This window comes from Oculina patagonica, chromosome 1 (genome assembly GCF_052425735.1).
Source record: "Oculina patagonica isolate OP01 chromosome 1, crgOcupat, whole genome shotgun sequence".
NCBI classification, from domain to species: Eukaryota; Metazoa; Cnidaria; class Anthozoa; order Scleractinia; family Oculinidae; genus Oculina; species Oculina patagonica.
In genome coordinates this window covers 42,739,536-42,767,457 of record NC_135758.1, presented here as the reverse complement: position 1 = coordinate 42,767,457, position 27,922 = coordinate 42,739,536, and the positions used below count along the sequence as shown (strand labels likewise).

The 27,922-nt window shown below is 39.0% G+C and overlaps 2 protein-coding genes across 2 annotated transcripts in view; one reads left to right on the top strand and one right to left on the bottom strand.

Moving 5' to 3' along the window:
- LOC144631907 (venom factor-like) overlaps window positions 1–27,922 on the bottom strand; it is a 59,171-nt gene that overhangs the window by 2,249 nt on the left and 29,000 nt on the right. Inside the window, exons 3-38 of the mRNA XM_078490486.1 lie at window positions 26,873–26,898; window positions 26,070–26,283; window positions 25,068–25,123; window positions 19,300–19,317; window positions 19,072–19,123; window positions 18,440–18,519; window positions 18,293–18,335; window positions 18,045–18,129; window positions 17,010–17,109; window positions 16,357–16,593; window positions 15,118–15,327; window positions 14,417–14,527; window positions 14,085–14,147; window positions 12,967–13,158; window positions 11,649–11,810; window positions 11,287–11,361; window positions 10,781–10,835; window positions 10,559–10,606; window positions 10,279–10,419; window positions 9,296–9,434; window positions 8,628–8,856; window positions 7,459–7,701; window positions 6,884–6,935; window positions 6,734–6,802; window positions 6,412–6,507; window positions 5,904–6,095; window positions 5,737–5,815; window positions 5,157–5,319; window positions 4,483–4,557; window positions 4,229–4,397; window positions 3,391–3,557; window positions 2,051–2,209; window positions 1,774–1,839; window positions 1,303–1,589; window positions 610–697; window positions 61–135 (exon numbers count right to left, since the gene is read on the bottom strand). Coding sequence (XP_078346612.1) covers window positions 61–135; window positions 610–697; window positions 1,303–1,589; window positions 1,774–1,839; window positions 2,051–2,209; window positions 3,391–3,557; window positions 4,229–4,397; window positions 4,483–4,557; window positions 5,157–5,319; window positions 5,737–5,815; window positions 5,904–6,095; window positions 6,412–6,507; window positions 6,734–6,802; window positions 6,884–6,935; window positions 7,459–7,701; window positions 8,628–8,856; window positions 9,296–9,434; window positions 10,279–10,419; window positions 10,559–10,606; window positions 10,781–10,835; window positions 11,287–11,361; window positions 11,649–11,810; window positions 12,967–13,158; window positions 14,085–14,147; window positions 14,417–14,527; window positions 15,118–15,327; window positions 16,357–16,593; window positions 17,010–17,109; window positions 18,045–18,129; window positions 18,293–18,335; window positions 18,440–18,519; window positions 19,072–19,123; window positions 19,300–19,317; window positions 25,068–25,123; window positions 26,070–26,283; window positions 26,873–26,898 — 4,316 coding nt within the window. The remainder of the gene's footprint in view (window positions 1–60; window positions 136–609; window positions 698–1,302; window positions 1,590–1,773; window positions 1,840–2,050; window positions 2,210–3,390; window positions 3,558–4,228; window positions 4,398–4,482; window positions 4,558–5,156; window positions 5,320–5,736; window positions 5,816–5,903; window positions 6,096–6,411; window positions 6,508–6,733; window positions 6,803–6,883; window positions 6,936–7,458; window positions 7,702–8,627; window positions 8,857–9,295; window positions 9,435–10,278; window positions 10,420–10,558; window positions 10,607–10,780; window positions 10,836–11,286; window positions 11,362–11,648; window positions 11,811–12,966; window positions 13,159–14,084; window positions 14,148–14,416; window positions 14,528–15,117; window positions 15,328–16,356; window positions 16,594–17,009; window positions 17,110–18,044; window positions 18,130–18,292; window positions 18,336–18,439; window positions 18,520–19,071; window positions 19,124–19,299; window positions 19,318–25,067; window positions 25,124–26,069; window positions 26,284–26,872; window positions 26,899–27,922) is intronic.
- Window positions 21,158–23,951, top strand: LOC144632486 (uncharacterized). The gene is made up of 3 exons (XM_078491159.1): window positions 21,158–21,365; window positions 21,655–21,714; window positions 23,244–23,951. Exons 1-3 carry the CDS (start codon window positions 21,318–21,320, stop codon window positions 23,841–23,843), a joined length of 708 nt encoding a protein of 235 aa, XP_078347285.1. The 5' UTR covers window positions 21,158–21,317; the 3' UTR covers window positions 23,844–23,951.

Here is a 27,922-nt window from a genome sequence, read left to right as displayed (position 1 = left end):
TAAAAAAATGATAGTGCACCTTGTGTCAAACAACATAAGAGGTAGGAAGAGATACTTTACCTCGCTGACGTACAGTATAACAGATCTGTCAGAAATTTCAAAACGGTCCACGGTTGGTCGGACGTTTTCCATAAGCTGTGAAATACATGAAAACTGTCATAAAAATAATAGCATTTTTATAAAGTTAAAAAAGAAACTGCTTAAAATCAATCAATCAATCAATCAATCAATTTATAAATGTCATGGCGCGGGATGAGGTTACCCTCTATATCCGAGCCAGAGGCTCGTGTTAAAAGCGCATGACAATAATTAAAATACATTATAAACACAATAGAAACTAGTATAAGTAAAAAATAATAAAAATAATCCAAAATTTAAAAATAGCTAGATTACATTATCTTATGAGTAAAAAAGTTTAAAATTTTAAAATGCTTTAACCCACCCACACTAAATGTTACACCCAGGATTAAAAACTTCAAAAATGATAATTATGCTAAAAAAAAGTCGCTAAAATCTATGAAATACAATAGTTACATTCACTCAAAATTCATTCAAAAAAATTCACTTCGTAATAAACAGACGAATGTAGGCTGTACGGAAGGTTTTTACCTCAACCAGCGAGTCCTTGTCAGGCGTAAATCCCGAGAAAATTCCAACCTCCATGATTGTCATACCAGATTTGCCATCCTTCAGATACCTTTAGACCCAAAGCAAAGTTCAAATTATGTCAGATTTTTTTGACAAGATTTAAAATAGAGAAACTGGGAGAAAATAGCACCATTATCGACGCATTTTTATAGTCACATGTTGATGACAATGATGATGATGACGACGACGACGATGATGATGATGATGATGATTTCGGAACAAGGGAAAACCGCAACACTGGGAACTCCAGTTTGTGAGTTCTTTACACGTCCCCTACTGACCATAACAGATGTAAGATGTGCTTATCTGAGAAGACTAGAATGTTAAACCATTTGCAGATGTCGTCTCAAAGGCAGCACATTCTCCTCAGATATTTTAAGGCCCTGAGTGTTGGCCCGGTCTGGGGCTCGAACCCTCGTAAACAACACAAAAGTCTGTTCCATACGACGATGATGTCCGCACAAGAGAACGTCAGAAAGAACCTTTTTTCAATACTTGGAATGATTTTTCATTATATTTTCATACTCTTTAGCTCCACGGAATCTGTTCATTCAACGGATTATTAAGCGACATTTTCGACATAATGTACCAGTGAAGTGTCCTGCTAAGTTCTTACTTAAAAGAAACGACACATACAACATTGCTACATCTCACCTTGCACATATTTTGAGAAGTAACACATCTGGTGGCTTTGCGTCTATGTTGGGTCTTTTGTGATGCTTTCGATTTTTTTTCTTCTTTTTGCAAGATTTCCTCTTCTTGTTTTTTCGACATTTCTTGGCCTTTCTTTCTCTTTCGTCGTCATCTCTCTTCTCCCTCGAACGTCCCATTATTGGTACCACATCGCCTTTATTCTCAACGATTTCTTCTCGCATATCAATCTTCAAAGCAAAGTGGCAAGTTTCGTTTTTCGATGACGGGACATTATGACGCACTTCAATCTGAAAAAGAAACCGAATAATTGTTTGGATTAGCATTGAAGGAACAATGCTCGTGAACAGAAAGAATAGATTAACACCGATTGCTTTATTTACAGCAATAAAAAAAAGTGTTTGTGGAGTGGCCCTTATTTGGAGGAAGGAACGATTTTTGGAGAGGTTCAATAAAAGAGGAAGAGGTGTTTACCTGTAAATGTCCGACTCCACTCCCTGATGAGTCGATAAACATTTCTCCGCCCAAAAGACGGGTGACCTGTGCAATGAAAAACATGATTTAAGCATTTTTCCCATATGATTGGTAAAAATAAATCGGTTGGAAAGCAAATTTAAAGAAGCTGTGCATTTAACCGTTAGCGCTTCGTTAGAGAAATTCGTATGTCCGTGTATTGCTGAGGCATGTACAGAAAAACAACATTATCATCTTATGTTTAAATTAAACGTAGAATGTTTTTATTGTTACTTACTTCTTCTTGTCTGAGATAGAGAGCGTTTTCTGCATCAACATGATATTTCCTCTTCCAGTTTGCATCTTTCTCGGAGGACACAGCAACACGCAGGTCAAGCTTGGCGCCAGCAGTTTTCTCGCTGTACTTTGATAAGGCTTGCAACGCGACACAAGTGTCCTGTCGATTCAATCGGTGATACGACCAGTAAGTTAAAACAAAATAAAGAACGGGATCCAGTGAGTACAGAGTTTTACTATTTAGGAATAGTTTAGACAGCTTATTATGACCTGTTATAGCGCAAAAATTAACCTTACAGTTTTTGAAACTTAAATGGATTCCACAAGTTGATAGCTTAAAAATAATCGTGTATAAATGAAACTTATTCATTCATTCAAATGACGCTTGAAGTGTAAGTAACACATAACAAGGCAATCGTATAAAACAAACGTGGGTGGGTGGGATGAGATCTCGAATAGACTAATAGCTGCTTCCACAGTGGTCTTTACATTTTGACGTAAAGCGTATTCGAACACACAGTATGGAAAATGTATTATATAAAATACCATAACCATAAATCAACCTGCTAAATAGGTTTATTCGAGAAGCAAGAAGAAAAACATTACAATTACAACATTGTAAAGATTTCTACCGTCATCAAAGTAATCAATGGCACGCAAGGCATGCAGAAGCGATGACGTTTCACAAGGGGTGTTACATAATTTTGAGGAAATTAAATTTGTCAATAAGTTATCGTAAATGAAAGTAGCTGACGCCTTGTGCGTGAAAAAGACTGTTATCCAACTGCAGCTCCCATTTTCAAACATAAGAAGCAATGTCAGTGATTGTATAAATAGCATATATAAATTTAAATAAATACAGTACTTATAAATTCACAGGCAAAGAATGTAATTAATATACTTTCTTTGTAGATTTGCTCAATTTGACAACAGTTATATTTTATATTTTTTTAGATTTCCCTATGTTGTCTCAACAGAGATTGCGTTATATATTGGTGTGACATCTGACGAACGGCATACGATATGCGCAAGCAAGCTTTTAAAGAAAGGTCAAACGGTCTCTTGCTCACAGTAGCCCTTTATATGATAAGAATTAGAAATTTCTGTCTACTAAATGTAATAGATCCCATCATTTTTCATTAATTTCTTTCGATTATACATTGTAGTGTTCTATTCTAACTTCACGGGAGTATTTTGCTTTTGTGTTCTACACGGCGATTTCTTGTTAAGTTAAACTTGATTTCTGTTCGATTGCCCTAACAAAGTAAACGAGCCCATCGTGCGATGGCAATAAGCGATTTCTGACGTCATCGATTAAAAAGTTTCGATGATTATACAAACCTGTGTTGATATGAAACCTCCCTGAGGGTCCCTTTGATTTGTGAGCCACGTGACAATTGGTCCTGCCAACTTAAGTCGTCCAACCGCCATCTGCGCCAGCAGTGCATAAGCAGTGGTTTCTACGTTTAAAGCATCGTTTCCAGCATTCCAGTACCGAGTAGATTCGTCTGAAATTAAAGCAGAACTAAATATTCACCTCTCGGCTCTAACAGCAAAAAGGCTATGATTATCTCGCAGCAGATCGACCAGGAGGAGAAGATATACTCTAGTTGCTTCGACCCTCTTATCGACGTAAAGAAAGGCAGGTAAAACCAAAAGAACCGTTTAAAAGGTACTCAGCGGATGAGAAGAATTCGTTAGGAATTGAGGCTAAATGAGGCTTCCAAATGTGCAATTATCACCTTAAAAAGTTGTATTTATCCATATTAAATTCTATATTCTACAAATAATTAACAATTATCCTGCTCAATCTTGCGGAATATCGCCTGATACCTAACTGACGAGGCCGTAGGCCGAGTTGGCAAATATCAGACCATATTCCGCAAGATTGAGCAGGATAATTGTTTTAATATTCAACAAATTGTCGAAGAAGCGCATTCTGCAGAAAGAAAAGCTGTAATTATGCAGCGCTTTACAAGAATGTGGACGAAACTTCGTAGCCTATGTATATCGCAGGATATCTGTTATGTACGGATGACAGGTAACGTTAACATTTTGACCATATATGCATGGACAGCGCGCACATTTGTTGGATAATAAGGAAATTTATCTCCACCACTGAGGATAGGAACAAACCAGGTCTCGTGACCGGATGACAGTGCTTCTTTAAGATACTTACCTCTGTTGTAGACCTGTTTCTGAAGGAGCCTTGCGTTTGCTTTGGAGCTCATACTGCTGCCAGCCAGAGCCAGAGCGTACGTGGTTAGCGCAAGAATGTTTACTTTGTTGATGCTTTCCAACTCTCTTTCCATGAACGCCACAGCATTCTGAATCTTTTGACTCTTATTCTGAGTAAAATTTAAAAACAAATAAGTGCGTGGCTTAAACAAAGCTACTCTGCAAAATATTACTCCACAAATCATTCCTTTTTACCTGTCCATGACATCCACACTCTAAAAGGGACACTAAAACAAAAGCCGTCATTGCCACATCACCATGAGTACCACCCTGGAAACAGAAGGGGACAAATTATGATGATGTAATATGAAATCTATCATGAAGACACACCGAGACGTGAACAAAACAATGCAAGTCAATTTATCTCTAGAAGGTAATAGAACGGCAACGAAACGCTCATAAATTACCGATTCGCAATCCGTTCGTCGTAGAATCAGTTAACCTGTTCCAGGCTTTTGGTAGTTGGAAGAGAGCGAAAAACGCGGACAAGCGAGGACAAAACGACAAGGGCCCAAAGGCGAGCGAAGTACCGCCTTCTTCTTAGTTTTCGCTCACCGCGTTTTTCACTTCCATCCCTCCTCCCACCAACTACGTGAAAGTGTTACCTATTAATGCATTTTAGGTTAATTTTCAAATGGCTACGATGGTTTTTAAGAAGAGAGGAGAGCCCAAAAAAATCTGTTGAGAATAATAATAATAAAGCTGAGGATGATATACTGAAACCAACGAACAAAAACCTTTGTACGTCAAATCCGAGGTTCGAACAAGGCACAATCGTAAGATCAGAACCCAACTCTAGAAGTCTATACCAAAACCTGATGCCTTGATAAAAGAGCACCAACATTAAGCTGGGTAACATTATAACTTACCATCATGGATTTGTGAATGATGTCTTTCACTTCGGGAAAGGCTCCATCCTGACGCTGGTTTTCAAGAAGCCAACTTACTGAGTCACAAACGAGAGCCTCGTCAATTTCAATCCCATCGAACTTCTGTGCCGCACAAAACACTCTTGAGGCAAATGCAGTCAACCTGTCATGCAGACGAACAAGTTTACTAAACGATAATATTTGAGCTTTTCACTGAATAAGGTAACTTTTTTACTTTCCTTCGCTCTTAAAGCATGCATCTATGAAATTTAAAAGCTTTTCGCCGGTTTGAATTGCCTTTGTTCGAACGTTTTCATGGTAACATATATTTTTTCGTCATTATTTTTGTGAAGCTAGATGTTTATGCATCACTGATCCAGTGTTACATAAATTTACAATTAGCTGTTTACAATTAGCCGTTCTTCGGGGTTTTTTCTAATACACGACATACTGGCATAAAGCGAAATTTTAGTTAGGTTTGGAACGTTGATTGCCATAACTGTGGCAAAGGCCAGGCTTGAGTTCAAGGAGGGTTTGTTTGTTTTCTCTCATTTATTTGTTTTGTTTTCAAACTGCTTACCACGTGCTGCCGGGACGAGACTCTCCAAACGCGCTAAACGACTTGTCATTCCTGCGGTAATTGAGAGCCCGTTGATAACCTGAAAAATATTTACAATATATAGCATTAGCCATCCTTTTCTATCTACTAAAATCAATGTGACCACACGCGCTATCCCAGGTACTCACCTGATTGAATCATTCTGTAGGCTCGTGACTCTATGTCAGCGGTTACTTGTCTGGTGTTTAACAGATACTCCATGACGTATACATTAGGAGCCAAGAATATCATCGTCTGTTCACCACAACCCATGGGCATACGCAGAAGGCTCTCCAAGCCACCGGAGATCAAAGTTGTGACTACTGGACCAATAAGGTTCCCTTGGAGAGAGCAAATGCATTTTCTTTAAAATTTGTATACCAAAATAGTCTGCACACAACATAAAGACAACAGACGTTTTCTGCTTACATCGGGTCATTGTTGAGATTTACTGATATTATGACGTCAGCTTGATAAAAGAGGTTCTGTCAATTGCTGTATGGCCATTTTTGGTCTGGCCCCACCCAGGCAACCCACGGAATGAATTGGAGAAAGCAAGTGAAGATGGTCAAAGCTAGGGTCCATTAAAGTCCTCTGATTTGATTAACAAAATCCTAGGTGGGTAGCCTGGGCGTATGAATAGCTGAAGCCTCATACCTGTTAAGGACAAAGAAGCCTTTAGTGATCCTGGTATTGCCCGAGAAGGAACTTTGAGAAAAACATTGTCTACCTGCATGCCGTTGTGAACAACGCCTGGAAAATAAAAAAAAAATGACAAAGCGGTTAAAAGACTTCTACCATGGAAAATGATATTTTTGAAAAAGGTGATAAAACCATTGGTTCCTAAAGGAATAAACAAGCAAATACGTTTCTATAAAAACGCGTGCATGAGTTAAAGCAATCCGGATCCCACTGGCATTTAAATTTATACAGGAACAACCATGACAGTGATGAGGATAGTAAGCAATATTCTCCTTACGATCGTGTTTGATTCCTGGAGCAGGAGTAGACGTATTATTTGTGTCTGGCATCTCGTCTCGTAAAACTCCTGTGGATAAAAAAAATCTTTAATATGTATTCTCTTTGCAGTTTAAATTCAATTCACAAATAGATCAGTCAGTTGCATGACCTTGTGGATCAAGAACAAATGAATACTTTACTCGTCGTTCAACTCCTTCCGGCTGAGAAGAAAAAGAAAAACAAAAATATCATTAGAGTCTATCCAATAGCCCCTGTAGCAGTCCCGTCAAATCCTGGGACAAAAAAAACAGATGGCTCATAGGACTCTGATATGTGATAACGCTTTAAAAAAGAAAAAACCTGTTTAATTTTCTAGGCATGAAGCGGCTAGGAGTATTGCTTTAGTCCCTTTATAGTAAGCTAAAACAACCCAGGTTACCTCTAGAATTTCATCAAGCTAACCTAACTATTCAACTATAACCACTGGTGGAAATTTAAATGTTGTGCCTTAGAATAAAAGCAATAACCTCCGCCAGCGATCGAACCAAGACTTCTAAATCCTAAGCCATAGGACACCGCCCATCTAGTTACGTATTTAAAAACATAACTTGCGGGAAAATTATTTTAGACTTTTAAATTCTAAAGGATGAGTGTACAGAAGCCATGACTTTAGATATAATTATGTGATAGAAGACCCATGCTGTTCCTCTAAGGGGCTTGACATAGAAATTTAACCAGCCTCACCACTACAAGAATACTTCGGACCACGGCATCACTTCCGGCGAGTTGACCTGCGAGCATTTCTTCTCCGGTGATTTCAGCGGCGGCAATCACTCTGATTGACACTTTTCCTAGTTTGATAGGTACGATGGGAAATGAAACAGACACCGCGTCGTTTTCTTTTACATCTATCGACAAAACTGGTGACGTTTGACCCGCTGGTATGTTGGTACAGAACTCCTTACTTTCTTCAAGCTTGACCTTGACCTACAAAACAGAAAAGTGAGAATTATCCGCTTAAAATTGTTTATTTATATATTTCTTTGTGTCTTTGTTTGTTTATTTGCTTTTTCTTCTTTAAAAACGTATATCTTAATTCAAGAACCCAGTTACAGCCTACTTGGATAGCATCCAGAGGCGACGGGGCGTTTTGAATCGTGGGCGGGGGGGGGGGGGGGGGACTCGTCGTACTCCAAGCCAAGCAAATACCTCCCCCGGGGGACATTCCCCTACTCAAATTTCCCAAAATGTCTTTTACAGTATCCGCTGTGTCTGTAATGGGTTTGTGACAATGCATTACTAGGAAGTTCTGGCGATCCTTTATTGGGAAATCTTAAGTCGTCGGAGACCACGCTCTGAAGTCACCGATGCCACAGGCATCAAATACAATCTTCATAGATTTCGGATTCTCCTAGAAGCGTTTTGGGGAAAAGGAGTTTCGTTTAAAGTCATACACCGCCAACCGCGATCCTTTGCTGAGCTAGCGATACTTTCGTCACTGAAATATGGGGGACTGAGCCCCCCAAAATGTTTGTTTGGGGGGGGGGGGGGGGCTTATGGTGTACTTGCCATAACAATAAGTAAAAACTGTCGGCTTTTTCCGTTTTATCTATCTATTTCTTATCTCGCAAGTACTTTGAAAATAGTAAGTTGAGACGAAAATACTTTTTTTCGCATTCACTTGATATAGAAGTCAAAGGATGCAATTAATCTGAATGTTTCAAACATGGGCTAGATTCCCAGCCGTGACTGACGACAAAGAACGAAAGCCTGGCACAGACGACAAAGCTTGTATTAACTTGCACAAAACGAAGATAACTTGAATGCCCAGTATTGCCGCCATAGAACCTACTTACTCTTTCTATTTTGGCAGAATTGTCACTGAGGGCACACATCTAGCATTTAAAAAATACCTTTAATTTGAAATTCCCGTAGTTAAAGACTGAAGCAATCACAGATATCTGCTCTCCTCTTTGGACAGAGTAAGGAAGGCGAAGCGAAACGAAGAACTCCTTAAATGTCTGGATGTTCAGTGGACGGGCCACTCCTAAGCCTGTCTGGTTTGAAATACCAACAGCTTGGACAACCCAGGTTGTAATGGAGTCAGGAAGGTTAGCATAAAAGGGAAACTTTCCATCTTGACTAAAACGAAAAACAAGATCGTTTAAGACGATTCGTTAATATTGAGAGAACGTTTTGTAAAGCATCGTCCAAAAGAATTATCATCTAAACTTTCTTTGTCAGAAAATCATGTAAAAGAAGAATATTGCTCAGGCCTGGATCCAGGTTTTTTGGAAGGGAGGTGGCTGATACCAAGGGACTACCAAAATCTTAATTAAGTTTGAATTTTCTAGTACACGCCGTAAAATGTTGCAATTTTAGAAGGTCGAATTAGACTTACAGCTTTTCCAGCTACCCAATCCACTCCCCCCCCCCCCTCCCCCTTTAATCCGCCTGAGTGTTATATTATTTTCATTATCAAATACAGACCATTTACGTTTTGAGACAAATGGTTATCCGTGTATAATCGTGCAGCCGTCGTCGCCGTTTAAGCGATTATACTTCAGGTATTCCATCTTACCCAACAACACCCTCTGCAAAGATCCATGTTTCAGGAAAGTACTTTCTTATTTGCCCCTGACTAATTTCTTCGTCATCAAGTACTTGGTCGTTGGACTGCTGATGAACTTTTCTTGAACGAACTTGTGTAAGTCTTGGATCTAGCAGCACAAATAAACAGATAACGTTGAAGTTAACACTTTGGTAACATGGGCAATTTCATTGAAAGGTACAGTTTAGTTTCCGTGTTTCCGCAGGTCAAAACTTCTAGATTTATGCAAGGTTTTTCAGGCGTCGCACCACAATTTGTAAGTCCTTCGGTTACGATGAAGCTTAAGGTTGAATGAAGTACAACGCTGGCCAAAGTTGTGGCGCGACAAAAGTACAACAGTTTGATTTAGCCGAGTGTCATCGTTTTCCAGAACAGTTCTTCATCGACGGTTACACTTAGAGTGTAAACGTTTCGCACTTGTTTGGCGCGAAAATTGATATTCCAAGGACACCACATTTAAAAGAGACACTGTTGCGAGCTTCACTTCAAAAACTCAACAGCCTAAAGACGTATAGAAACCTATAAATAGTGGTTCAATTTTGTTAAAAATTACTTCGCCGGTGTACTGAAGCTATAAACAAGTGATATTATTGTGATGCCATCAGGAACTTTAGATCTCAACTCGAAAAAGTTAGGCTGCCTTTTTCTAGTTCTGCCCTTGTGACCTGTAAAAACAGCTAAAAACTAATAACGGCCCTCTACTTCCTCCAACAACAATTCATTTCATATCTTCAACTTGGTGTTCTAGGCACATTTCGTGTACGAGCGAGAGTACAACGCCAATTTTAGTACTTTTTACTGAAGAGCAGAAAAATCCCCGTGACAATGTCCCTTTAATCAAACTTGAAGTGTAACGCGCAAGTGTTCCATTTCACGAGTACAGGAATAATATGTTAACAAAGGTTATTTTTAACGGCCAAGAGTAAACAAATACGTATGGTCAGTCGTTCTACCTGTCTCTCCTGTAGCATTAAAACAACATCGGAGGAATTCTTCTCTACACATTTTGCTGACATGAGCCATCCAGTACCGGGCACGGAGAATGCAAGACGCTCTAGATGGTATTTTACCCCTTTTACAGCACGTATCCAAATCTAATCGATAAAAACATGTACAAAATATCAAATAGATCGAAATAAAGAGATTATTATAATTACTTTTATTATTCCTGTTTTCTAAACTTGCAATAAAATCGACTTTGATAGATGCGATATAAGTACCAAATTCCTTTACCTTCGATCGACCGTTTCTGCTTGCTTTTTGAGTCAGGACATTCAAAGCCTGGAAATAAATGGAGGCTTTTACACGTGACAAACGATTTGTTTTGTTTGTTTTAATGCAGCGAGACCGCTGTCAAATTAATAACTGTATCACAACGCGATTGTCAAATGAGTGTCTTAAGACCAACAAAACAAAAACACCAACAACAATGTTAATGAATTGTTCTTATCGTACCAGAACGTCCTCTGCTGGCAATGTCCGTGTTTGTAATCACCACATTCCCACTTTTCTGTGAATCAACAATTCAATCAGTTGAGGTGTTTACAGCGCTGTAAAATGCCATGAGCTTAGATTGTTTTTTATTCAATAACTCTGTTATGCATCAGTACCTAGCAGAAATGCCAATGTCACTTTTTTGGCGTCATCCGCAAACCCCAGGATTCTACCTGCATCACTTAGTTATACTAGAAACACCCTGTATGATAATGGAGCGTTAAAAGCCATACTTCTGTTAAATAAAATAGTACACATTTTTCATGTTAGTACACACTCGACCTCGTTCCATTGAAAATCCGTGAATTTAATTGGTTTTCTCATTGTTTCTATGTATTTTGGCCAGGAGAGTACATAAATTGTAGGTTTTGGACTGAAATCCTTTAGACCTCTAAGACATACACCTATGATGCTCTTCTACGCCGTGCAAAGCTACAACACTGATTGAGAGAAAGTCTTGCACTTACATGGAAGACATCCTCGCTGTTCCTTCCAGATCCTACGCCACATCCAAGGTCCAGAGATTTCATAATATTAAATACCTGCAATATACATTTAAGAATAACTAACTTATTATAAGCCCGCCACTGCAGAGAGTATTTTGTATTCTCTATTTGGACTGGAAAATATGATGTTCATTTGACAACTACAGGGCTTGTTTTTTCTCTGTTTGCTTGTTTGTTTGTTTTTTATATCGTTATGTTTTTAGAGACTTTGTATTTGAATTCCTCAGACGCAAAACCCGTCTGACACAAGCCAACCACTTTTAAAACACAAATTTACTTCCAAAATTAACCTTCACAATTTACAAAAAATGCTTGTTTCTTACCCTTTTCTTGTTGAGCTTTTCGCGGTTTCTCAGGATATACACACTCTGATCGACCGCTAGAAGCCCCACTCTTGTTCCAGGAGTGGCCGACAGCTGAATCTTATATGGAATACCCGGATGTTTCGACGAAGGCTGACCAGGTGACTCATCATGGAATTCAACCTGCACGGCGAAAAGAAAAGAAAAAAAACCAATTTTATTTTTTCACTCCATCGATCTCATACTTTACAATCACGTGACCAGCGGTCATATTGGTTTACTGACACAAAAGACGATGTTTGCACACAAAAAAAGATCAATCCCGGAAGAGTGGTTTGGTACACCAATATGGCTGCCGTGACGTCATATGAAAAGAAGTCCCAATAGTTTATCTATAAAATTCTTGCGTGGTAAGTAGTTGTCTCAAGTTTATATTATCTCTTACTTTGTTTTAGCGGAGCTCCCAGCGGCCCGAAGGGCCGCAGAGCAGAGCCCCATTCTGCTCATTCTACTTGTCGAGCTCGGCTTGAGCGCTTTCAACTCGACGGCCAGCCAAGTGAAGCTGTTTCGCTTTTCATTTCAACACTTCCTTGGACAAAACAATCCTCTGTCTCGTACAATAGAAAACCTATAAGTTCTGTTCTCTAAGTACAGTGTCTTTTAAGCGATGTTAGCATAACTTTGAGGCTATTAAACTGGCCCATAATCTTCGAAAATGTGTTTGTTGTTTTTGAATTCGGCGAATTCGGCGTAAATAAATTTGCTCAAGCAAAGCGTGAAGCTTAGTCGGCTTGTAGTTTCGATTTTGTCGGCAATTTTCTTCTTAGGAAACCAGTTATTCCAAAACGAGAATGAAATACCAGTGCTTTTCAGTGCTATTGTATTTACAGCTATCTTCTGGTCCTCTACTGTGCTCAAAACGCCAGCCATTTTTTTCTCTCGCATCTCGAAGCAGATCGAAACTTCGCGCCATTCAAATCGCGTGCAAGCGTTTGATTGGCCCTCTGTGGCTGCCTTTGTTTATTAACCAATCAGAATGCCGCGTTTGTTTCTTTTTTTTTTTTTTTGCACTGAATTTCGTCATTTCTGCACTGAATTTCGTCATTTCTGCATCGAATTTCCTAAAAACTGCATTTCTCTAAGCCAATCAGATTCGAGAAATTTTTTGATGTATATTATTAGAAAGGAAACAACAAATTGTCAGTGCATACACTGCTGGAAGACTTATACAGATACCTGCATAATCCGCTGTAAAATTTATTGATAAAACGCGCAAAATTTTCAATAACAAAACCACGTTTGAAAAAACGCTATACATAAAAATAAACACATAACTTGCCCTATTTGGTAGTCCATCGTTAATTTCCAGCAGCGTGCTATCCGCGACAACTTCACCGTCATCTCCAATGAAGAATGCTACAAGCCGTGATGATGGCGACATCTCCGGCAGAATTCTAAACCGGAAGCTTGATATGACGCCCACCTTCTGGACTTTGACCCACTGGCTGAGTATTCTACCCCGTGCAATGACCTGTGTGGAGATATTTTCAAGGGCTGGTAGGTGATCAGAGAGCCACATACAGTGGCGTAGCCAGGGGAGGGTTCCAGGGGTTCCGGAACCCCCCTTCGGGATATCGCAATAGCAGAAAAAATATTATTAGAACCCCCCTTTAATTCCGCCAGATTAGAAAAATGAAATTTTTGAGAAAATAAAATGAAATCTATAAAGTATCACCTTGTGTTTACAATTACAAAATTTCGTGTATACAAGCCTGCGTTGTACGTGTAGTGCGGATCAAGACCTACCAAACAGTGCAGTTCAGGCCTTGGCAGAATGTGACAGCGATTTTTATCCAAATGTGCACAAGTTGCTGCGCATCTTGTGTACGTTGCCAATTACTTCTGCAGAATGTGAGCGATCGTTCAGCACATTGCGCAGACTAAAGACATACCTGCGGGCTACAATGACCAGCGAGCGAGAGTCAGGACTTGCTCTTATGAACATACATTACAACAGACAAATTGACATTAGTGCAACAGTCGACATGTTTGCACGGAAGCATCCACGGCGCCTACTTCTGGCTGATATACTAGCTGACTAGTGAGTGACGGTACGCCGGGAGTGAATGGTACGCCGGAAAAATTACCTGGTACGCGGGATTTTGAGCTTCCCTTCTAAGAAATGCTAGCTTCAATTGAGGATTTCTGCTGTTTGTTTGTGTATTTTAACACGTTCAATTCACATCTTTGCAGTGAAAACTTAAGCTGCGTTCACATTTGGCCGAAACATGATTAGTCTGATCACGAATAAAACATGTTTCGTAGTGAAAAGTGTTCACATCAGGCAGTGCATTGCGCGAATCATGATTGAAACATGATTAGTCTGATCATGATTAAAACTACCTTACGAGGTAGAACTGCATTAAACAGCGTCAGATTTAGTAGCTATTTTTTTACCATGAAAGTAATCTTTGAGGCGTTCTTGTTGACAAACACGTCACAGTTAAAATGTTGCTTCTCCTGCAAAGAAAATAGTAAAATGCAACTGAATATGAATGTAGAAAAGATCTAATACCAAGGAGCACAGGCTGAGAAATTACCCTTATCCTTTTTAAGCAAAGTGAAGTAGAATGGATTGAACAAACAGGAAAGAGAAACACTATCTAAAAATATTAAGCAAATTTGAGTAGTATAGTAGGGTGAACTAGCTTTTTTCATCAAAATATGTCAGAATTGCCTATCAAAGACGTGATAAATAAAAATTAAAAAAAAATGAAATGATAACTTACTCTGATAGCCCGGACATACAAAAATGTTCTTGATGGAGAATTGTACGCACGAACGTCAAAGTCTACAAATGTGTTATGCTCCTCGGGTATATCGTCTTTTTCTGTCTCCACCTGAAAGCGGTAAAAGGGTTATTACAAATTTTTGATTAAAACGATTCATTTGATTGGCTGTTTCTTTTGTTGACTTTGATGAAGGAATGATAGTTGGCGAGGGGCTTCAGCAACTTTAGAAACCTAATTGTTAAATAGAACACGATTGCTCACGCGTTGCTCTTTAAAGCGACCTTTTTTCTTGTTTTTTAGCTCAAAAGTACATAAATTGTGGTTTTTGGACTGCAATCCTTTAGAGTTTCTAATTAAACTGCGCCTCGATGACTATTCGCTCATGAAAAAAAATCGGGCTCGTAGTCTAATTGTTTAAATAGTAAACAGTGGGGGAACCAATCAGATTCGCTGATTTCCAGTAGAATACACTAAATGTATATCAATACATAAAGAGACGCCACTTTGTTCTATCTATTCTGGACTTAATTCTTCATACCACTGATCAGTTTTCTCGGCAAATGATATCGTATTCTACAACAAAACTCTCTGATTTCTGTACTCTATCCCAGACTAAACTCCTTGAAAACCATACCCTTCACAGCGGCACATACCTATATAGCTAATATATGGGAGTGCCCCCCGGGGTGATAACTCACTCTCATCTTCATTGTCTTGATATTTCCTGGTACGTCGATAACAAAATTAGCCCTCCCCTGATGGTCAGTTGTGTCTTGAAAATTCACATCATCTTTTTTAGCCAAAGCCTTTCCTATTTCGATTTCACTTCCAGAAGTGGTCGTTCCTGTTACTGAAATAGTCATTGGGATTCCAACAACTGGTTTCTTATCTGGATACAACAAATCAACCTGACGAGCAAAAAAAGAAGTAACATGTTAGTCTACAGTCAACTCTCTCTAAAACGGACACTATGGGGACCGGCTCCAACTGTCCGTCTTAGAGGGGTGTCGGTCTTACAGAGAGTGTAGTTACAGTAAAATGACTGAAGAACGGCAAGGACGGGACCAACACCAGGTGTCCGCCTCAGAGCGGTGTCCGCCTTACAGAGGCGTCCGTTTTAGAGAGAGTTGACTGTATAAAAATATTTTAGCAGCATTCCTCAATCGTTGCCAAAAGTAGAACCAACCTCTTCTTTTTACAACGATTGCGGCAACGAAAATGTTGCGAGACATGAAGATTCCATGCTTTTTTACACAAGGCAATTTTTCATGCCTCTTTTTCGCAAAATAACTTGTCAGGCAAGGATCGTGGGAAAATTTCTAGTGTACCAGCGCCGTTATTGTCTGGAGAAGACCTAACGAACTTACAATACAAGTAAAGAAAAGAAAAAACGTAAGACCTCCTCCTTAATAAAAAGGACGGACAATTTAGGCATAGTCGTTCAGTCCTGTTTTGGTGATTCTTACTTAAATCAGATGGCAATATAAGCAGTTTTTCCATGTCATCAGTCAACTTCAAAACTTACAGGTGATGCCAGGATATAGTCACAAATAGTCACACAGCGGTCAAACGCAGCGCGCGTGCGCAGTTGCTGTGCAATTCCCGCCAAACTTCTCCATACAAAGTCTTAAATTTTCCGAAAACTTTCGCTTTAAAGCCAAAAGTTAACGCCGTCCCTGGAAAGTTAAGGTTTATACGCCGCTTATGGATTGGAAATTTGATAATTCATTTTCACTGGTGTCCCAGCTTGAACTGTTCTTTCACCTACCATTTCTTTAACAATTCCCTACAAAAGTTTGCACACTTTCGAGACAAATTCTCAGAAAAGTTCGGGCGGCGAAAACCGGAGGTGACGTCATTTTTGCGTTTGACCGCTGTGTGGGATATAGTACAACTATTTGTATTTAAACCGCTTTATAAAACGTTTTGTCTCTTACCTTCACCATGAACGGCAAAGCCGGTTTAAAGTACTCAGCAGTTGCCTTGTGTTCAATCTTGAAAGGAGATTTGACAAAGTATATTCCATTGTCGATTGCACTCTCCTTCTTCCCAGAAGTTTTCTCGATCACATCGGCCTCGACCTGAAGTCTGCGACCATCCGGGAACCACGGCAGGCCAGGAACGCTCTTAATATCATCAGCAGTGATGGCGAAATCGGCTTTTCCATCTTTTAACTGAAATTAAATCACTACTTTTCAAGTCACGACATAAATATTCTCTTAGTTATTTCAAAAGTGTCTAAGAAAGGTGGTCCCCTTCTTGTTAATGGGAAACTTAACAGAATTTTACACATTTGGATGAGCTTGAAATTTTCCTGTTCAAAATAACAATGCTGGTTGTCTTGAGAATAGCTGAACGATCTGAAGTTAAAATGTGTGTAGACGCAAGAAAATAGAATAAATATACAGGGAAAAAGTCTGCACGCAGGTTATTTGGAGAGATTTGCTCAAGAAAAAAAAACTAAAAATCAGCTTTTTACATTTAACACTTTCGAAGGGTTAAACAATGAGTAAACGCCAAATGACAAGAATGGCTCTGAGCCCTGTTATAATAAATGGATGAAATAAAGCAATTAGATTTGCAAAATTACCTGTTCAGCAAACTGCCTCACTGAAACAGCTTTAATGCGTCGCCCTACCATAGAAAATTTCACAAGAACTGACCCTTCCACTTGCTTTCCGTATGTGTATCTACAAAACACAAGAATAGATGTTAACATACTTACATGAAGAGTTGAGTGATATCGTTTTTAGATGTGGTTAACTAGACAGACAAGGTTCCCAGGTTCCCCTATTCAAGTTGATTTACAGCCCGGGGGGGGGGGGGGGATACTCCCATATATGGGCTATATAGGTATGTGCCGCAGGATAGGGTATAGTTTTTTTTTGTTGTTGTTTATTGGTTTTCGGTGCTTAACTAAATTAGGGCATCACTTTAGCTCCTTTTGGCATTGTGTTGCCGGTGTGATTCTTAAATAGGGTACCTAAATTATATCATCTAAACGAAAAGAGCCAGCAAAACGAAACAAAAAAGGACAAGTATAAGTAAAGTATAAGTAAAGTGGTATATAAAGATTTGTGTTTTGCCGTGCACGGTTAGCCGTTATTTTGGTAGTCACGAAACCCTTCTCCTTCCCTTGAACAGGGTGTCATTTTCCAGTTTGTTGACTTAAAAAGGCCATTCTCTTAAATGACATTACCAAAACAAACCGAATTTTTAAAAATGGATGACTTTTTCTAAAAAAAATTAAGTACTTTAATTTTACTTAACCGTATCCCGCTTTGTGAAGAGGACCCTAGAGCGATTCAGTTTACCTCTCGATGTCTGACGATCTTGATCTTGTGCTATAGCTTTGTTTTTTATAAGGAAGTTATAATGTTACGATAACACTCTAGAGTATTTCGGGCTCGATCCACTTTCTTGGGTGCGGTTCAATATATAACAAACAACGCTCGATAACGTTTAGGAGTATATTATATTTGTTTTAATATTTTATCAGTATGTGTGGATGTTCCGTTTTGCTTGCTGTAATTTTATTAAAATAACAAAGCGAAGAAAAAGAACAGAATATAGAGGAGCCTACCTTCTGAGAAATACGATTAAGTAAGAAAAAAAAAAAACGTACCTTGCTCGAATTGAGAACCCAATGTCTTTTACATTAGGAAGTATATATTTCGGTCCTGATATGCTGACAGAAAACTTTGGAAGCACTAAAACAAACAAAAACCGAATATTCATCTAGAAATTTAATTCTACTTCACTTACTAGCAGATGCCATTCTCCAAATTACCTTTTTCCTCCTTTGCAATGGTAGCTCAAAATAGTTCTTTTCATAAACAAAATGATTTTCAAACTGTTACATCTTAATCCTACCGTATTCTTTAACTTCAAACTTGACTGAAACATTTTGTGTGTTCTATAAAAGAAAGCACTTGTATTACTGGTGTCATAAGCAATCGAAGACTAACTGTCAGCGAGTGTAACAAAATGAGTGAAATGTGTATTGCTCATGAAACTCACCTCGTGTCCATGAAGAGCTAAGATAGTCCAGTTACCGATTAAGGCAAATTCACTAAGCCCAAAAATCTTTGTGATAAAACCTGGATAAAATTAAAGAAAATATGCGTTTATATTTGCGAAGTAATTATCATGAGTACGTCTATTTTTTACATTGGCTTTAAGATTGAAGGACCATGCATTTACATTCCGCATGCTTTAAACGTCAAGGTAATGTAAAAAATTTATACTCTTAGTACAGTCTGGAACACTGGCTTGAATGTTACCCCCGCCCCAAGTGGCACCTGCAAGCTATTGAATTCTGGGTAAAGTAAGCGGGGACGCATATTTTCAGGATACTGGGAAGTTATTGCGCCAATCGGTTCACAGGTCGAAAAATAAATGTTTTCCCCAAGACAAGAAGATAACGGCATCAAAGCGTGCTTGATAAAATTTGATCTTTAACGCGTGTTCATCCTTTCGTCTTTATGTTGAGAGCTTTCTTCGCCGTTAGAAACTCGTATGTACAGTCATACCCCTGAATGATTTCATCCTTTTTCACCACACTGATAAAGCTGGTTTATTTGTTAGGAGTAAAAGAATTTTTCTTACCGTTTATATACTAAGCATTAAGTAAAGAATTAAAACTGTCTCACCAGTTTCGGTGCTTAGGTCCTTCCAACGCTGTACCACAATGCCTTGAGGGTTCTAAAAAAATCAGCAATTTCGATTCGGTGTATTAATATTTGCTTTACAGCATTGAAATGCAGTCACACAAGGACTTGTTTACGCGTATTTTTTACATTTTAAACTGGCTGGTTTAATTAAATAACGCCTGGGTATTTTGGTATTTTTTTTAAAAAAAAAAAGCTTAGTTCACTCACCTTAACAACAACTGTCACCTATAGGCCGGTAAAATGATAATAAAAAAAACATTAGAGGTTTTTCGATGACCACCTTGAAATGTTGATTCTCTACCGATGGTCACACTTTTATTTTTTCGAGAATTTGGCGTATAGTTAACCCGAGGGGGACTCCCATATCAAAGGGACGGGGATGCTCGTTGGAAAATTTGAAAAGAACCTCTAAAAGAGACCAATCTGGGCGTAGCTCAAGCTATTTTAAACCCCTAGAAGAAGAAGATTTATATTTGTATATTTCTTCGTGTGTAACCCTAAACGAGAGCATTATGGCTAAAAATGTTGGCGTTTTGCCTGGAAAACCCAAAGCGGGACTAAAAATCCGAAATTTACACCCCTAAGTGAGACGACGAGCATCCCCGTCACTTTCAAAACCGAGTTTCCCCCCCCCCCCCTCCCCGGATAGTTAAAAAGAAAACATACCCATGCATGCAACCCCAGTTAATGAGTTACTTCATTACAATAGAGTGATTTTCAAATCCGGTAGTATCAGTTTGAAAGTTGAAAACAACCACAACATCTAGATAAAAGCCGCCAAAAAGAAAAAAAAAATCACTAAAAACAAATTACAAAAAGGGTAAAGATCATAGAGTTCTTTTTTCTGACGTTTTCACCAATAATAAATTTCCCTGTATATTTGTAACGTAGTGAGGGTAGTGAGGGTTGTTTGTTCTTTGCATGTTCTCATGTTACGTTAGTGAACGCCTTAAAATAAAATCATTTTGTTTCAATATTTAACTCCAGAGCTTGTACAGGCTCCGGCAACCTCGTCTCCCCCCCCCCAGGGCGCTTTTTTGAAAGGAAAAGCGCCCTGGGGACGAGGTTGTACAGGCTCCGGCTGGAAGAACCGAGAAGGAACTGGCCATGAGACAAGAAGAAGTTGGGAGTGAAATGGCCAGGGGTGGGTGGGGAGGAGGCTGAGGGGGGTGGAGTGGAGGTGAACTAATACCATTGTCAATTTCTATTTTGTTTTCAACTAAAACGTTTATGATACACGAAACATCTGCGAAATCAACAGGCGTTTGTGAATGTTAAAACAGTTATGTTGAATTTTTAGTCTCCCACGACTATCCTAATATCCTAAAAATAGGTCCTTAAAGCTTGTTGAAAGGTTCATGATGATTCACAAAACTTTCAACTTTCAACTTTATTACTACCATCACCTACATAACAACAATCTTATGAAAGATACTTTGAAGAAGCAATAAAGATTGAAAAGAAAGAATTGTTAAATGGTGAATTATTTGCCACTACTGTCATTGCCCTGCTGAGAAAGAAATTTTTGCTTAACAACTGTGGAAGCAAGAACCAAATGTTAATGTTAATACACTGAAGATGTCTATCTTCATATCCATAAGCTTATTTAAAGGATCGTGCACGATCACACGTAACTGTGAACAAGCACTAATGTGAAAGCTAATACAATTGTTTCGGATTGCACATTTCTCACGACTGTCTTTATAAAAAGGTTGTTAAGAGGTTTATATTGTCACAAGACAACTGTGAAAACAAGCACTAATGACTTCTTGATTCCACAGCTGTGAAGTTCTCTTAACCAAACAAGCTTTTAGAATAAAAAAGATGTTTGATTTCTTAAAAATCTTACTTTCAAAACGAAAACGTCTCTTTCGCTAAACTTCAGTACGTGTTTTATCCAACCCGGTTTACACTCGACATTTGGTTTTAGTGTTGTAGTTATATATTTTAATTATATTTAACACGGCAGACCGGTCCCAACTGATATCATTTACAATCAATATTTGGCATGCTTTTTAACCAATAAGGCTGTAGAATACATGCACTTAAGCATAAGTGAGGAATATAACCTAAATCAATCTCTCGCGCTGTCGAGGAGTTCAGGCACGACAAATACCTTTCAGGTAGAAAGAGCTGTTTTAGCACAAGAAAGCGGATTTTTTCATTTCTGGTGACTTTTTTATCACTTCGCGATCATTTGACTAAGGAAAACAACAACGTAAGCTATGGTGCAAAACAGCTGTGTTGTGGCGTTTGTGAGTCTTTTGTTACTGGTAAGGAAAATGTGGCTCATTAGTCTCATTCACGCTTAATTAAATTCTTGACGCTCGATCTTTTTTTGAACCCAGAACAAGGAAACGAGTCTTAAAATTGACTTAACTTTTAATCTTGTCCAAATAAAAAATATTCATTCGATTTTGAACTGAATCCTAGTTAGAGCGCAAATATTCCGTAAGCAAGGAAAGAACGAGAAGGGACAAGTCAATAAAATAACTTCTGTGCTGCATTAGTGTTTCTAGTTTAAAATTTTAACGCTTTACTAACAGAAGTGCTATGTCTTAGGTTTCCTCTTTGGCAGATGATCAGAGTTCCGAAAACCAACGTGACAAATTCACAAGCGAGGTAAGATACCAACGACTCATCCTTTGTTTAATTGCATTTTTCGCTTTTTTCGCACAGATCACATTGGTAATCGTACACTACGCGTTGCTGCATTGTGGATCTGTGAAGATCTCAAGATGCGTGTACAATTAACAATGTGATCTGTGCGCTGCAGAGTATATTCGGTTATACCAGCAGGCGCAATTTGCACCAACATCTTAATGAACATAGGATCTCTGCAATCCTCAATCATTTAAAGAACAATCGCGAGCTTTGTAACATCGGCGACCTTACCTGTAATTTTTCCGTCCAATGCAATGGAAAACTGTACTGTCTGATTTACGAATTGCTGTTTATTAGAAAGAAGAAACCTAGCCTGAACACGCAATCGCATTCTATCCGCGCGAAACTATTTGTATAGTATGTTATTGAAAAAAACTCACCTCTCATCGAATATATAACAGTGTTGAAACATTAAGCCTGGTTTTCACTAGCGACGCAAGCAAAATTGAATCATTATCGTGGCCGCCATTTTCTTTCGTTGAAAACCACCACTGCGCATCCGCAAGCTTGCTTGGGCTGAAATTGAACACGCGATTGCATGAGGTTGGAAGCCCAGGCTGAAATCTCAGCCCGGCAAACCGGGCTGAAATTCGCCAGGTAATCAGGCCCTAAAACGGCCGGAAAAAAAATCTGAAAAATGAATGGCCTTCATTCTCTTATTGGCAAAAACCAAGAGTTTTGATTTGGTGCTTTCAAATGGCACAAAAGAGTATGATTTGCTAAAGCGATGCTTTGTCTTTTCACCTGTTTACTGCATTATTAAGTTGACCAAATAAGTCAACCTCGCAGACGCGAAAATTTCGACACGCTAGATTACTTCCAAACGATGAAAAAGTTCATTATTTTGTTCGTTGAGTTAAAATTGTTTCAATCTCTTATTAAAATCGAAGCACTTTGGAACTTTTGTTCCAAAACAAGACTGATGAAGAAAAATCTTTGTAATGTTTGCTTTATCGCTGGCCAAGGCCACACACGATCTCAAGAAAAAAAAAACTATCAAAGGAACAGCCACAAGCAAATAGTATGAAATCTCTTTTCCTTATGCGTAGTCGCTCACGACAACTACCAGAAGAGATCACATTTTGGCCGGAGAAAGTGCTTCAATCGACGATTTTAAATCATGAATTTTGTCTCAATTATAATGATCTTTAAAGAGCAACAGAGTATTTTTTAGCATTTTTTGCTGGTTTTGCAAGTAGAGTTCTATTCTGCCAACAGGCGAATTTTCCTGCGCTCACTCCGCGCTCTTGTTTACTCTCTTTATGTGGTCGCACGAAAATACGCAGCCCCGTAGAGAATAAAGAGCAATCAATACCTCTAAAAGCAGGTTACTTCTTTCCTTCGGCGTTGATACCAGCCGAAGACTAGACTAAGCCTCAACCATTCACAGGGCTAAATCTCAATACGTACTGTTACAGAAAAAACTTGGCTTGATGCATGATGTTGAATTCTGAAAAAGCAAATCTTTTATGTTTTACTTTATCCAGATTGTGTTTTACAAATTCTTCACACCTTTGAAGCTTGCTTCCGCTGCTACCTTCATTCATCATCATCATTCCACCACTCCTCGACTACTCACGTTCCTCAGCGCTCCAAGTGCTTATTATCGGCTGATGATCGTTCCACTGATTCCGCCAGGAGTCATCGACACTAATGCCAACCTTGTCGTCAAGATGGCGGTTGGTTTGGAAACGTCATTCGGCCAAGGAGAAAGCGACCCTTCGTTTGTTATTTCTGATGGAACTCACTTTGTTGGCGCAATAACCGTGGATAAGAACAACTTCGCATCTTCTGCCCCCTGTGTTGGTATCGAGGGACCCAGTGGTAAAACTATGACTCGTCATGTCGATGCTGCTCTCCCAAAACCGTCCGAGACTCATTACCCGGGAAGGTTCGAGATCCAGTTGAGCCTGTCTGACCGGTGGGGAACCTGTTTTGTCCCGCTAGACGGTGGCTTTAGCAGGGAGATGGTTTACCAGTACAAGTTGAATCACCGCAACGGGCTGTTTCTGGAAATTTATGGCGATGACGCCCAAGAAAAAGAAGGCATCAAGTACATTGAGCTGAGTATCATGCAGGAGGACTGATGTCTCTTACAGCAGCCAGTACAGTTCAGTTGATTAGGCATTGTGAAAAGCAGTGTAGTTTTTGCTGATTAAAGATGAGTCTTCACTAGATGCCAAACCAAGTGTACATTTGACTTTTCCTATACTGGGGTTTTAAAGCAGATTCTGATGTGCGAACAACCAATTCCCCTCTCTTCCCTCTGTCACAGCTCCTTATGGGTTAGAAGTTCCCCTTTTTTCTGTAACGTCGTTTTTTCCGCTTACTTCCAAACTTAATTTCCCGGTTGCTGGACTAATTTTGGCTGTTCTTCTAATTCCTGTGAATAGACTTTTAGTTCCTATTGATCTTGTTGCCTTTAGTCTTGATTTCCTTTTAAAACGTCTGCAGCTAATGGGTTTCCTGTTGTGATCACAGAACTTACCTTTCCACCTATCACAGTGGAAAGTGTTCCAATTTGAGCAATGCAAAGCACAGTGTCGGGATCGAGCCTTTTAGATGGCGATTTAAACATACCTTCAAATTATAAAGCAAATCTTTAGTTATGTTCCAAGAACAAATACCAAGTCTGTCGGAGAGATACCCAGGAGAAAATGAAGAATATACCAACATAGTGTTTAAAAGAAACCTTGCTTTGGTTAAAAAGGGCGAAAACTTGACGGTAGAGGTGATGACGTAAAAAGGCGGAAAAAGTAGCGTGAAAACGTCATAGGAAAGGTGATGGCTAGACTTGCTCCAAGTCGCTCGTTTGATCCGCAGGAGACCGCTGGATACGGAAATCGTTCCGAGCGTCGTTACACCAAAACCAAAGTAATCACTCTGGAAAATCACAAAGGACACAGACGATCCATTGAACCGATCGAAACTCGAGGCAAATACACGTAACCGGTGCGAAGCGCGGGAAAACATGTACAAGTTAGTTACAATTGGGTTTTGTTTTATTTTTGATCGGTTGAGTAGATGGCGCGAAATTTTAAACCAATCAGAAAGCTTAATGAAGAAAAAGCAAGACAATTTCCAATCTTTCGACACACAAACAAAAATTGCTCTAACCTTGTGTTTGGAAATGTTTAGATATCAGTTATAACGAGAAATTGGGGAAAAAAATTAAAAATTAATTCGATTACTTAATTTTCAGACAATCATCCGCCTTGCAAAGACGAGACATGGGAAAAAGTGAAAGAGGTGATTTTCGTTGCTGTAAATCCAATGTATGAAATAATATGAATGTTGCAGCGGCTACCAACCTTTTTCTCCTGTTTCGGTTTGAGATCAAATCCAAGAGGCATGATTCGTATTTTAACTGAAATTAAAATATTCGTCATATCACATAAAGTCCTGATTTTTTTTTTTTCTAAGACCCTTTTTTCTATTGGTCAGAAAACTTATGAAATCTATCAAGGCTATTATAAAATTAATGTCTACAATTAAGATACCACTTCGAGATCTTCTAAGTTTAATCACTCTCAGATATCTTTTCATTTTTAACGTCGTTGTTTGCATGGTTTTTTGTCTAGTGAGGACTTTATAACAATTGCCACAACTGGCACAACTGTAAGGGAGACACTTAAACGCGTTTTCTATGGTGTAAGGTGTTCTGGTCTAAGTAGTTGTAAAGTGGTCATTTCCATTATGTGAGTAAAGTGAGTTTGTCTAAATAACGACAGTCCACCGTCATGGATTCTTAATCCAAGTCCAAACTGACGTAAAGGGAAATTTGTCAGAAATGTGTGACCTCGCGAAACTGATCAGTGAAAAGAGTAGAACCCGGGTTACTCGAACTCGGATAACTCGAACACCCCCGCTAACTTAAACTAACTTCCATTTCCCTTGGACTTTTTAGTCATTTTTACTCGGTTAAATCGAACTCGGATAATTTGAAAACCCCCCTAACGCGAATTTAATTTCGTTTCCCTTGATCAAAATTTGGGTCCAATTTACCCCGATAACTCGAATTCCGTGTTCTTCATGCAACTCGCCACGGTTATCCATTGATTAGAGCAACGAACAGATCACGTATTTGACAGCCATTTTCCTCTCTTATCATAAGAATGTATGATCGCGTTGGAGGTTCAGTAAACTATCAACTATCAACTTGGCAAATTAAATATTCAATCGACCCCGATAACTCGAGACCCCAGCGCTAACTCGAACTGTTTTTCGTTTCCCTACAGAGTTCGAGTTACCAGTTCGAGTTACCGGAGTTACTGCAAAAAAAACTTCATTGCACGATTTTCAGGCTGACTTACCTTTAGTATACTCCAGACTCCCGCCTTGTCTTGGAGTGTAGATTGGTTTGTCTGTCTGTAGAAGAACAACACCATCCAAGAAACTGACAAGCACCTTCGCCTCTTTGTCAATGATTACGTCACTATCATTAGTCTTGGCCACCAGGAAGGCATATCGATTAGTTGATATATCGTCATCGTCATTAATATCCACAGGAAAATCTCTCGGATCCAACTAAATATTAAGTAAAATTTAATATATAGCAGTTTGCAGTTAATTTGTAGCTAAGTGCTTAGCTTGTTTTCTTCGTAAGGTTAAGTCTGCATACAAGCCTAGTGGCCTACATGATCAAGCCGTAGCTTATCCCGGGTTCCGTGAAATGAGGTGACTAGGAGTATTTCTACTCCCCCCCCCCCCTGGATAAGATGCTAGTCTATCGCAGGGTTCCCCCCCCCCCCCAGCAGGAAAGTCGCCGGTACTCATTTACATACAGGGAGGCACTGTGAGAGTTAAAGTGCCTTGCCTAAGAACACAATGCAGTGTTCTTGTGTGCTTGCTTCCTTCCTAAATGACTTCTTAATTCAAGTACAAAAGGAAAGTAACAAAAGTAAGTTTACTAAAACCAGAACTAAATTTTAAAAATTTTAGTTCTGGTTTTAGTACATGTAACTAAAACGTTTTCGGCCGTCTGACGGTTGTCAAGGATCACGGCTTCGCCGCTCTTTGTCGCCACAAAAAATTAAACTCCTCTGACACCCAGGGTAAAAGAAGACATGAATTAAAACGTATACACAAAACCCCTGTACAACAGAAGATCTCTTACCTTAAGTTTCAGAATGCCAGGTTTTTCTGTTGGGGGAACATGATTATTTGAAATCAGTTTTCGAAATTGATGATTTTGACAAACAACACGTAACGATCTTTATTTAAAAATAAAACTTAAGGTAAAAGCTGTTAAAAATTGATTCTAAACGTTTTCGATCTGTTCGATCATCATCAGAGTGAAAAAATCTGCATACGCTCATCGTTCTTATAGTTCAGATAACACCAGTTATGTAATACCCGTTCCCATTGGGAACAAGGTGAGGTCCAGTGATTGCACTTGTTTGTTTAGTTCAGGGTGGTAGCGTGCAATGTAGAATGCTTTTTTTATTCTTCTTTTTAACCATGAGTGGGCAGTGGTTAAAACATTCCACGTGAACTTGTGATTAGGGTGTTTTCTGATGTGCTTGGCTGGCTCTGACTGCTTATTGACATCTGAATGTTCGTTAACACGAACCTCGAGGTTGCGTGCTGTTTCGCCAATGTATGTTACTCCACAATTACACTTGCCTTTGTAGATGACGTGTGACGGGTGTGTGATTTTGTCTTTTAACTTGAATATTGATTCCGTCTTGCGTGTTTGCCACATTATGAAGAAGTTAAAAGACAAAATCACACACCCGTCACACGTCATCTACAAAGGCAAGTGTAATTGTGGAGTAACATACATAACAAACATTAAGTAACAAACATTAACATACATAACAAACAGTAAGTAACATACATTAACAAACACCCTAATCACAAGTTCACGTGGAATGTTTTAACCACTGCCCACTCATGGTTAAAAAGAAGAATAAAAGAAGCATTCTACATTGCACGCTACCACCCTGAACTAAACAAACAAGTGCAATCACTGGACCTCACCTTGTTCCCAATGGGAACGGGTATTACATAACTGGTGTTATCTGAACTATAAGAACGATGAGCGTATGTAGATTTTTTCACTCTGATGATGATCGAACAGATCGAAAACGTTTAGAATCAATTTTTAACAGCTTTTACCTTAAGTTTTATTTTTAACCTTTTATCGGCGAAATGTATATATGAT

Excerpts from the sequence above, each read along its gene's own strand:
- LOC144632486 (XM_078491159.1), top strand. The coding sequence starts at position 21,318 with ATGGTGCAAAACAGCTGTGTTGTGGCGTTTGTGAGTCTTTTGTTACTG. Across the intron at positions 21,366-21,654 it reads TTGTGAGTCTTTTGTTACTG|GTTTCCTCTTTGGCAGATGA; the intron begins GTAAGGAAAATG and ends GCTATGTCTTAG. Across the intron at positions 21,715-23,243 it reads GTGACAAATTCACAAGCGAG|ATTGTGTTTTACAAATTCTT; the intron begins GTAAGATACCAA and ends TACTTTATCCAG.